The following is a 12,280-nucleotide window of genomic DNA, read 5'->3' as shown; positions in this document are numbered from 1 at the left end:
TACTGAAAATTAAAAACCAAGTTGCTTACTTTTACTATGATAAGCCTAGCCAGGTTTTCACATCTCAGATGATCATTTTCTGTATACTCTACTTCAAACAGGGTATTGTAATTTTCTAGAATTTTAGCCATTATCTTGTTGCACAGGTCCTGTTTCTTCATGCCTTCAAGCCCAGGGGGCACACTAGAAACAAGAAAGGGAAAGAGAGGAATTACTTAGTACAATGCCTGCTAGCTGACTCAGACTTGTATTTTGAAATCTCCTGAATAATTAGCCTTATAGGGATGCATGGGATTTTCAACAAGCTCTTTGGTAACATGCATGACATTGTTGGGGCAATTGGAGAGTTCCCAAGTTCTGAATCAACAGCTTGGGCTGAATAAGAAAAATACAGGCTGTTCAGGAAGAAGATGGAGATGAACACTGAGGCCAGTAGTACTTTGAATATATTAAAAATTATTACACATAATATTTATATAAAAGTAAAAAAAGAATGAGGGTTTTCATAACAGAAATAGCCTCACAAATAATAGCAACACAATCTTTATTTAAGGATTTCTTAGATAATGCACAAAAAGTACAAACCTTAAAGGTAGAAATGACTACTTCTGGGGAAGAATAATAATTGTTGAGCTAAGTGATGAGCGCATGGAATGTCTATTACACTATTCTCTCTTCTTTTGAATGTACTTAAAATTTTTCACAATAAAAATAGTTGAAAATATATCTGAACACAGAATATCCCATAAACAAGGTAAAAAGATAATTTACTGGTAAACTTCTTCAGTGACATGTATAACTGACAAAGATTGGTAGTTACATTATGTAAAGAACTCCTACTAATCAATAGGTAAGTCCAAAAGAAAAAGAGACGAAAGACATGAGTTGGAAATGTTGCAGAATAGTTAATAACCTTATGAAAAGATACTTAGCTTCACTGAATAACCAGAGAAATACATTTAAAAAGCACCACTTAGGTCTCGTTTACTACTTATCTGTATTAATTTTCTGAGGCCATTGTAACAAATTACCATAAACTAAGTGGCTTCAAACAACAGAAAGTATTGTCTTCCAGTTCTGGAGGCCAAAAGAACAAAATCAGTATCACTGGGGCAAAATCAAGGTGTCAGGTGGGTTATACTCCCTGTGAAAGCTCTAGGGGAGAAGCTGTTCCTTGCCTCCCCTAGCTTCTGGTGGCTGCCAGCATTGCTTGACTATAGGTGCATCATCACATCAATCTTTAACCAGGGCCAGCATCTGCAACTCTCTCTCTGCTCCATCATCACATGGCCTTCTCTACACGTGCTTAATCTCCCTCTACCCCATTCTTATAAGGATACACGTGATTGCATTTCATGTCCACTCCCCTATCTCTCAAAAATTCAGGATAATCCTAATATCTCAAGATCCCTATCTTAATCACATCTGCAAAGATTCTGTTTTCCAAAGAAGGTAACATTTACACATTCCAGGGATTATGACCTGATATGTTTAGGAGATACTATTTAACCTACTAGACTATCTTGGGATACACACCCTAAGGTCTCCTACACTTGGGTGTAGATAGAAACTGTGACTTGCTTCTGATCAATATGATTTGGCAAAGGTGATAGGATGTCACTCCCATGATTATGTTACAATGGATGAAACTCAGAAAACTGAAGTGAGAGATTCTCCCATCAGCCTTAAAGATATAAGCAGTCAAGTTGTGAGATGGCTGTAAGAGGATCACGTGGCAGGGAACCATGGGACTTCAGGAGGGCTACAGCCATAAGAACATGGTAAGATGCTAGGGTCCTTAGTCATGCAGCTGCAAAGAAATGAACTCTGCCAACAACTTGAATGAGCTTGGAAGCAAATCATTCCCCAAACTCAAGCCTTTAGATGAAAATGCAACCCAGTTAATACTGTGAATTTGGCACTGTAAGACCAAGAGCAGAGGATTCGGTTAAGTTGTGCCCAGATTCCTGACCCCTAGAAATTGTGAGATAGCAAATGTTTGTTGTTTTAAGCCACTAAATGTGTGGTAATTTGTTACACTACCATACAGAGTTTGGTACCTGGAAAGGGGATGCTGCTGTAACAAATATCTAAAATGTAGAAGTGGCTTGGGAACTGGGTAGTGGAAGGAGACTGGGCAGCATCATAGAGAAGGCTTAAAATGCCTTGAACCAGTTCTTAACCGACCCCTGGACCTTAAGGACACACTGATGAGGGCTCAGAAGGAAATGAGGAATATGTTAATGGAAATTGGAGCAATGGAGACCCTTGTGATGGTGGCAGAAAACTTAGGGAAATTGTATCCTATAGTTACGTGAGAAGATCAACCTGTAAGCAATAGCCTTAGATATACGGTTAACATTATTTGCAAGCAATGGTTTGAAAGTGCCACCTAGTTTCTTCTTATCACTTACAGTAAAATGCAAGAGGAGAAAGAGAAAGACATTGAGAGAACTTTTACAAAAATGAAAGGAGACAGGATTTTAAAAATTTTCAGATTCTCCAAATAGAAAAGACACTAAAATTAAGAAATTCACTGTCAAGAAAGCAAGCTCTATAGAAAAAGTTGAGGGTGTGACTATAAGACTTTTGCTAAAACCTCAGAAAGATCAAAAGCTGGTTTTATGCAGTCAGGCAAAGGTCCCTTTCAAGTGATGAAGGGTGTGCCTCACAGATCCTGTCGATCAAATCAGAGGCCCTCTAGGAACTGAAAAGCATCATCCCTCAGCCATTTTGGCATGAGATGGAAAAGGGATTATTTTTAAAAGATCTGTGGATATGCCTTTCTTATAATGAAGTGAATCTCTATAAAATCCACAGAAGACTCACAAAGTTTTTGAAAAATTTATTTCAGCAAAAACACTGCCAACGTGGAATCAAAGGGACAGAGAGGATCAAAATGAAAGGATGATGTTGGCACCCCCAAATTCTATTGGCAGGAAGCAGGTTGATAAAACTACTCAGCTGCAAACATGAGTAGTTTCATTAAAAATAAATCATGACTTAGAGGGCAGAACCAAGAATCTAGAGGGCTATTACATAAAAATCATAGGAGACCATTGTTTTGGACTAAGCACAACAAACCAGATTAAAAATCGAAATGAAGTCACCCATGCCAAAATTCCACATCACCAAATCAAAACTAAGTTGTTATCTGACTTTCTAAAGTCAGGAAAGAGAGAAAATATCCAACTTCCCAAACAGGAGCTTCAATTGGCATGAATAGTGAAGTTTCCTGTTTTAATCCTTAACCTGAAACAACCTAATGTTAACCAGTTATTTTTCTATTGTTGTGTCTCCCAGCTCCCACCATACAAGGAAAGTAACTTTAAAATGACCGATCCACTTTTTGTTCTTTGCTTCTGCTTTCTTAAGGCCTTTTTCTGTCTATAAAACCAACCTTGTTCGACTCACTGGGACACTTATTCTACTTAATGGAATGAAGTATTGCATGATTCTAGAACTGCAAATAAAGCCAATTCAGATTTTTAAACTAAATTTGTTGTAATTTTGTCTTCTGACAGACCAGTGAAGGGACCTGAATGAAGAAGGTTACTGATGTCTCTGAGACTCCTTGAGGAACACAGAAAAGATGCTGCTAACCTCCCCTTTAAGTGGTGGGGGGTGGGTCCCCTGTCTTCCCCCGGGAGCCCTGAGAACCATGTGTAAGTTCCTCTCAGGTCTGGGCTCTGCTCTCTTTTGTATTTGAGTACTCTGATCTCTTTGGCTTTTGGGGTACCAACAGGTAGTTTGTGCTATGGCAGGGCACATAACCTTTGGTTTGCAGTGACTGAAGAGTCACTGGCAAAAAAAGCTGCAGTTTTTAAGGTAACTGCCATCAGCTGCACTAAGTGGTTATTACTGCAGGGGGGCTCTTTATTTCTTCTTTTCTTGTGTGCTGAGATTTCAGTGCCAAAGCCATCTTGGCTCTAAGACCCAAGATCCAACATAAAAATGAGATCCCTAATTTCTAAAGATGTCAGTACTCTGCCCTCTGGTACACCTGACTTTCTCATGAATAAAAATTATGGCCACAGAAGCTGCAAAGAATTACAAAAGTGGCAAAATCTTACTAAAGATAATTCAGAATTACAATGGTCATCATATGAAATATCCTAGATGAAAAAAACTGTTCTTCGAAGAGGTGCACTTGAATCCCAAGCCTCTTGAATTAGGCAGAGAGAATGGGATTGTTATTCTAATTGACATTTAGAAATGTCAAAGAGGCTGGGCATGGTGGCTCATGCCTGTAATCTCAGCACTTTGGGAGGCTGAGGTGGGCGGATCACCTGAGGTTAGGAGTTTGAGACCAGACTGGACAACATGGTGAAACCCCGTCTCTACTAAAAATACAAACATTAGCTGGGCGCGGTGGTGCATGCCTGTCATCCCAGCTACTTGGGAGGCTGAGGGACAAGGATCACTTGAACTCAGGAGGCGGAGGTTGAGGTGAGCCGAGATCACGCCATTGCACTCCGGCCAGGGTGGCAGAGTGAGACTCCAACTCAAAAAATAAATAAATAGAAATGTCAAAAAAAATAGGGTTCTAAAATTGCTATTTAAGAAATGTATTGCGAAGGCTGATAAAAAGCTAACAATGCAAGATATCACCCATATCAAAGACGGTAAAGCCCACCTGACTCCTACTGCTCCCTTCTTTCCTACCTTGCCTGAATATTCATAGGCTACTAACTCTCCGAATTGCCTATCTTCTTTGAAAAAAATATTCTCCTTCCAAGGTGAAAAATTGAGCTTTGATATCAACAACACACTGACGCAAAACTAGTATTTGGTTTCCTGTTTTAAAACAAGGTTTTCTTTAGTATTTATCTGCTCTTAGTAAAAAATGGTGAGAACTTCTAGGTAACTGGCCTAGGAAACAAATAATCTGAGTCATATCAAAATAATCCCTATGCCTCATATTTTCCTTCTTAGGTTACTGATTACTTAGGAAAACTTAATCTCGTCTCTACTAAAAGAGTTAAGGTTTTCTACAACTATATAACTGCTTTTGAAATCTTACAATTATAACTTTGGTTAAATGAATGACTATTATTCACAGTGATTTGTGAGCCTATTATTGAGAAGTGTTTTGAACTTTTATTTTTGACAAACTTCCCAAAATTGAATTCAAAATTAAGTCATTTTGATCACAAACTAACTTTTGGACATTCCAGAAGGGCTCCTTAAAGTCTGAAAGAGAAATATTAAATCAATTAGGCTTATCTGAGATGTTAAATTATATGTGGAAACACTGTCAAATAAGAAATGATGTTTAATCTTTGAGTTCCAATTGTATGGATATGTTATTAATATGTGCTCCAAAAACTATATGAGATTTCTATAAATCTGTTGTGCTATCAGTCATAACTTTATGTTAAAATGTTGTACACCACAGAAATAACCAAACTTCCTTGTCAACTGTATCATTATTATAAAGGATTCTCATCATGGTTTTAACATGGCCATTTTAAATCTTGCCCACAGTTAATTGCTTTATTCTGATGCCTTTCTAAAAGCTTTCTGGAAACAACTAGAATCTTAAAGCATTGTGTCTTCAAGATGATTCACAGAAAAGATGGGAGGAACTCTGGCAAGTTCAGGTTTCTGCTAACCTTGAGATAACACTGGACTGGGTGAGAATTTCTAGAACTCTAATGAGGAAACTGATGAGTTTGTGAAACTGCTAACTAAGCTCAAATAGAGCAAGAATTAATTACATGAGACTAAATGAACTGATGAAGAGGAATTATGAATTTTTAAAGCTTTTAAAAAATTTGAAACATTGCTGGTTCTTTTAATGTTTTGTTTTTCAGATTTAAGGACACATTTTTTTTTCTCTCTCTTTTAAACTATCCATAGTTTACAGCAATTTGGTAAAGGATACTTCTGTAAACAAAAATGGAAACATTTGTTTCTCCTCCCTACCTGACACCTCTGAAATTAAAAAACTATACTATGTTTTATTTTTACAGCACTATGATTATTTGCATAAGTTCAATAAGAGTTTGCTCTTGCTGGGCATGATGGCTCACACGTGCAATCTCAACTACTTTGAAGACTGCGTGGGAGGTGGACTTGAGGCCAGGAGTTTGAGATCATCCTGGGCAACATAGTGAGACCCTCATTTTAAAAATTAGCTGGGCATGATGGCATTAGCCTATGGTTCCAGCTATCCAGGAGGCTGATGTGGGAGGACCTCTTGAGCTTAGAAGTTTGAAGCTGCAGCAAGCTGTGATCAAACCACTACACTGCAGCCTCGGTGACAGAGCAAGACCCTAGTTCCTCTTTAAAAAAAGAATAATTTGCTCTCTTTATAACATGACGTAACTGGAAACATTGGTTTTATTACCAAGGGTTTGACTGGAATGTCCTATTTGAAAATGTGGATAGACTGCCTAGCTTCAAGGGTTCCATGCCTTATAGCCAGTGAGTAAAAAGTTGCCACTTCCTGGCAGGCCCAGGAACCTCAAGATATTAGATGCTGTAGGCAAAGTCTGATGTCTGCATTGGTTTGACTTCCTAGAGTTAAGATGCTTTTAAAAGTCTAATCTGGCAGGGCATGGTGGCTCACGCCTATAATCCTAGCACTTTGGGAGGCCGAGGCAGGTAGATCACCTGAGGTCAGGAGTTCGAGACCCACCTGGCCAACATGGTGAAACCCTGTCTCTACTAAAAATACAAAAAATTAGCCGGGCGTGGTCGTGGGCACCTATAGTCCCAGCTACTCGAGAGGCTGAGGCAGAACAATTGCTTGAACGCAGAAGGCAGAGGTTGCAGTGAGCTGAGATCATGCCATTGCACTCCAGCCTCGGCAACAAGAGCGAAACTCGGTCTCAAAAAAAAAAAAAAAAAAAAAGTTCAATCTGAGATCTCTTGTCAAAATTCTACCAAAGCAAATGTAAAAGGAACCTCTGTGGGTTATTCTTGCTGCACTTATGTAAATACCTCAGGGCAATTTTTATGAGATTAAACTTATTTTGCAAACAAATTAGTCTTAACGCTGGTTATCTTTGGTAGAAATGGGGGTGACTGTAGAGAGAAAAATTATGTTTCAGAAGAAAACTACATTATACCTGTAATTAGATTGTAGCTCTGTTAATTGTTTTTGATTTTTTATTATCAACTGTAGACTGAACTGGATCCTAAATTCTTCCAGTTTCCTCCAAAATCTGGCTACAACTAAGAACAAAAACTGCTAAACTGGACAACTCAACATAAATTTCAAGGGACAAGTTTCATGCCTGATGTGTGAACTACATGCAGAGTTGAATATAATGCCTGCTAGCACAACCAGAGACATTCAACAGCAAATCAAGGCGAGAAGTTGCCAACTTCATGCTGTGGAGTTTTTCCCAAGATGCATGGAATGAGACTCCCTATTGTAGTAAGACTCTTGCCCCTCTTAATTTTTCCATATGTAGGCCTACTTCTTTCTCTTGGAAGGGTAAGGCTGTAGTTAGAATTCCCCAGTCAGTAGTTTTTGGGGGTCACTTGACAAGGTTGGATCTCTCATATCAAACCCAAATATTTATACAATCTAAGAGATCCTATAGTGCACCTAGTGGGAAGCTTTAGCAACATCCCTAATGCGACTGTTTGTTCAAATTGTACTAGCGGTCTGTGAGAAATGGAAAAGTTCTTCTTCAAAGATTACAAGAAGTCACATTTTCTTACTATAAGATTGCCAACCACTATTAGTATATATATATATATGTGTGTGTGTGTGTGTGTGTATATGTGTATATATACATATATATGTGTGTATATATGTATATATACTATGTATTCTATGTGTGTGTGTGTATAGACACATACTATATATATATAGTATATATTATATGCATAGTATATATATACACATAGTATGTATGTGTGTGTGTATATATATATATAATCCAAATCAGCTGTCCTAGCTTGCTGTGGCGTGCCTGGATAGAACTAGACAAGCCCAGCCCATAGTATATGCCATACCTTATTTGGAGATGCTTCCTTAACTATCCCTGGGCAACTTCCTTTTCTTTCTTTGTTCTATTCCCCTTACCTAATTAACAAAGTTGTAAGCTAATAGCCAATCAGGTAAACTGTAAAATGCGAGGTCCTATTTCAGCCAGTGGAAACTGGACACAGCAGTAGGGCAGATGCATCAGGTTATAAATAACTCAGTCTCCTTTGTTCGGTGTGCTCTTGTGGCTGGATAGCTATTAAGTAGCACCCTTTCTGCAGAAAGTAAAGCTGGCCTTGCTGAGAGATCATTTGCTCCCGTGTTAATTCTTTTTTTTTTTTTTTTTTTTTTTGGTGACACCAAAAACTTCATTTCCCAACATGGTCTCTTTTATAGAATTAGCACCCTCTGCTTTAATTTAACACATACCTGGGATGCCAGATGATAGAATTACTACCTACTTATTTGAAAAGGTAGTAAAGAAAAAAGAAAATAAGGAAAATAAAAAAAAATTACTACCTACTAACTGAACCTGGAGGAATCTGCAGTTGCTGACACTTCTTGCTGCATATAGATAAATATGCTGGGTATTGGAGAGACTCAGTTACAAAACATTAACAAACGGGCTACTTGGTTAAAACAGGTAAATTCCTTGTCTGGCTCAGCTGTTTTTTTATTTATTTGATTTTAGTTGGTTTGGTTTATAAAGACTCTGGCTAAGGAGCCAGAGTTATTATCAGTTATTATCCTCCTGAAAGTAATAGTACCAGTTTCCCTAGTACACTGTGTCCCCTTAAAAACTTCCAAGTGCTTGCATAAAGCCATCCTTCAAATGTCAAATGGAGTCTTTTCAGCTGGAATGACAAAAACTCAAAGAAATGCAAGATCATAAATACACCATAACCTATGAAGGACATGTTGAAACTGGAGACCCAGCACAATTGAAAGCAGCACTATTGACCTAGGTCAATAGGTCAGGCTTTGGCCTGACCCAAAGGGGAAAATTATTAAATAAAAATTATAGGAGGCCATTGTTTTGGATTAAGCACCTGCACGAGGCCCAAGATGACCAGCCTAAACTTCAAAAATGAAGTCCCAGCTGGGAGCAGTGACTCATGCCTATAATCCCAGCACTTTGAGAGGCTGAGGTGGGCAGATCACTTGAGGCCAAGAGTTCAAGACCAGGCTGGCCAACATGGTAAAACCCTGTCTCTACCAAAAAATATAAAAAATTAGTCGGGCCTGGTAGCATGCACCTGTAGTCCCAGCTACTTGGGAGGCTGAGGCAAGAGAATGTGTTGAACCTGGGAGGCAGATTGCAGTGAGCTGTGATCACACCACTACATTCCAGCTTGGGTGACAGAGAGAAACTGTCTCAAAACAACAACAAAAAACACACAGAAATGACGTCACCCATGCTAAAGTTTCACATAACTAAAACCAAGTTGCTACCTGACTGCCAGAAAAATCCGGAGAGAGAGACAGCCTAATTTCCCAAACAGGCCAGTTTCAATTGGCATAATAATAAATTTCTGTCTGTTCTGATCTTTAACCTATATTTTTGGCTACCTGTTCCTGCCATACAAGGAAAGTAACTTTGAAACTACCAATCCACTTTTTCTTTGTTTCTGCTTTCTTTAGCCCCTTTTTTTTTTGCCTATGAAGCCAACTTCCTCTGCTTGATTTCCTAGGACACTTATTCTATAATAGAATGAAGGACTGCCTGATAATAGAATCCCAAATACAGCTAACTGAGATCTTTACAGTAAATTTGTTACAATTTTGTGTTTTGATGAGTAAAGTTGAAAGTCATAGATCGATATTCTCAGGCCTTGAGAGGCTGGTCCTCAGAGGCTGAAATTACAAAGATGGGTTATCTATTAAGTACAGACATACATTATACATACAGATATACACTATATTAATGGTGTTAAAATTTAACGGAGGCAAGGAATGATTAGGAAAAAAAGTCTAAAAAGGCTCTTTAGAAGAACAATAATGCAAAAAAGATTGAGAAACACTGCTCTGGTCCCTCCAGTACATTACTATGAATGTTAAACACTGGCTCCTAATATAAGATCAACCTGGAGGTAACTAAACAATGCAGAAAAGAGCAGGGCTCTTGGAACAAGGGGCTAGGTGGAAGGGTCAAGGGATGTATTCAGGATCCTGCGTTAGAAAATGGGGGCTCAGGTTCTGGCTCCACAACTCATACATATAGTGTAGATTTTGGAAAGCTGTTTAATTTAAACACTAGTTTCTTCTATTGTAAAATAGAACTGTTGATAATATTAATGTTGTAGAGCTCTTATGAAGATCAAATTCTTAAAAAGTTATATGAAGGAAGGTTTGCAAAACTATGGGGTTAGAAAACAGTCAGAAGTTGCCAGTGGCTGGGGTAAGAGGAGGAGTCAACTAAAAGGGACATGAAGGAACTGTTTGGAATGATGGAAATGGCCTGTATCTTTTTTTTTTTTTTTTTTTTTTTTTTGAGACAGAGTCTCACTTTATCACCCAGGCTGGAGTGCAGTGGCATGATCTCGGCTCACTGCAACCTCCGCCTCCCGGGTTCAAGCAATTCTCCCGCCTCAGCTTCCTGAGTAGCTGGGATTACAGGTACATGCCACCAAGCCTGGCTACATTTTGTATTTTTAGTAGAGGCGGGGTTTCACCATGTTGGCCAGGCTGGTCTCGAACTCCCGACCTCAGATGATCCAACCACCTCGGCCTCCCAAAGTGCTGGGATTACAGGCGTGAGCCACCGTGCCAGCCTGGGCTGTATCTTAATTGTGGTAGTGGTTATGACTGTCTGAGAGCAATATACTAAAAAAGATGCATTTTACAGCATGTAGATTGTACTTCAGGAAAACTAACTCTCTAAAATAATGCTTTGCAAACTGGTATTAAACTAGATCTTTCTAGTCCTGATCTCTCTTGAGAATCAAAGTTCAAGACTAAACATTTATTCACTGTAAATATCAATTTGCTAAGTTTCTAGACATTCTTTCTACCTACAATAATTTTTTTTACAAAACTAATATTTTTGTAGTTTTCTTCATCTTTATTTCTAGCATCGCTATTCAACATATTAGTTATCCTCACCTTTCTTTCATTGATGACTTTTATGCGTATAAGCCTTCTATGTCTTAATCTAAGTCATTAATAAAAAGGCCTAATAAGTAAATAAAGAGCAATAAGATACTTAATTTGTAACCCCTCTTGGTATTGGCATCATTTGATTAAGCAATACCCTTACAATGATTGTTCAACCAAGCCCAAATACACCTAATTGCATTATCACCTGATCAAATTGCTCTATCTTGTCCACATAAATTCCATGCAGATACTATGTCCTTAATTGATTTGCAATTAAAAAAATGCTGACACACTGGAACATTCTCCCTTATGTAGTTCCTTGCCAGAAAAAGAAAAAAAAATCTATTATTGAAAGCAATCACTTGAGGCCAGGTTTAACAACCATTTTAAAAGATGCAAAAGTTTCCAAATTTGTACTCTCCTGTCTCTGAATCTATTTGAATGGTCCTATATTCCTTAAGATGTTATAAATGAAAATTCAGTATAAACAAAAAGCTGGGAGATTTTTTTAAAAGATAACATTCAATTATAAAGTTCCTAATGTTTCTTAGAATTGAGGTGAGGCAATGGAAACTAAAATTTCCAGAACTGTTTTTGTACCTGGCCCCACCCTTGGCAATCTTCCCCTTCTCAAGAATTACTGACATTGGTGTTTCCAGGAACTCAATTTATATTATGTACGTCAGCTTCCATTTTTCCCTCACATTATAGAGTTTATAAACAGTTCCATTTGTTAATCCAACTCATGAGTGCTTCTCAAAAGAACTACAAAACATAAAATGTCATAAGTGAAAGCTCTCGAGTACTACATCAACAATTACCCAACCGTGTCTACATAGTAATCAATATTTTGGATACATTGGAAAAATTGACATTAATTTCTGAGATATTTTCAAATACCCTTAGGTTTGAAATCAAGTTACCAGTCATTTGGGTGGATAAATAATTTTTAAAGTTTTATACTGGATAACTAGATATGTTTCGATCTATTTTAGACACACAGTCTCAACAAAATTAGTAAAAAAGTAGTAAGTAATTATTATTCTTAAGGATAATTACTATTACATTTGCAATGATAAAAATCAGGCATTTGTTTTTTTTTTTTAAGAGACAAGGTCTTGTTATGTTGCCCCAGGCTGGAGTGGTGATCATTGCACACTACCACCCTGAACTCCTAGGCTCAGGCAATCCTCCTGCCTCAGCCTCCTGAGTAGCTGGGACTATAGGTGTGCACGGCTA

At 38.0% G+C, this 12,280-nt stretch overlaps 1 protein-coding gene across 6 annotated transcripts in view; it reads right to left on the bottom strand.

The window, feature by feature from the left end:
* The window catches only part of FAM13A (family with sequence similarity 13 member A), a 431,061-nt gene that overhangs the window by 211,518 nt on the left and 207,263 nt on the right, over positions 1 to 12,280 (bottom strand). For all 6 annotated transcript variants that reach the window (XR_010113828.1, XM_063610243.1, XM_063610245.1 and 3 more), the window contains one exon: positions 30 to 183. Coding sequence is in view for 5 of the 6 variants with exons in the window: in XM_063610243.1 (XP_063466313.1) it covers positions 30 to 183 (154 nt within the window). In the remaining variant the exon portion in view is untranslated. The remainder of the gene's footprint in view (positions 1 to 29; positions 184 to 12,280) is intronic.

Source organism: Symphalangus syndactylus, chromosome 10 (assembly GCF_028878055.3).
Source record: "Symphalangus syndactylus isolate Jambi chromosome 10, NHGRI_mSymSyn1-v2.1_pri, whole genome shotgun sequence".
In the NCBI taxonomy this organism is placed as follows: domain Eukaryota; kingdom Metazoa; phylum Chordata; class Mammalia; order Primates; family Hylobatidae; genus Symphalangus; species Symphalangus syndactylus.
Note: the sequence above shows the minus strand (reverse complement) of the source record. Positions and strands in the feature narration are given on the sequence as shown.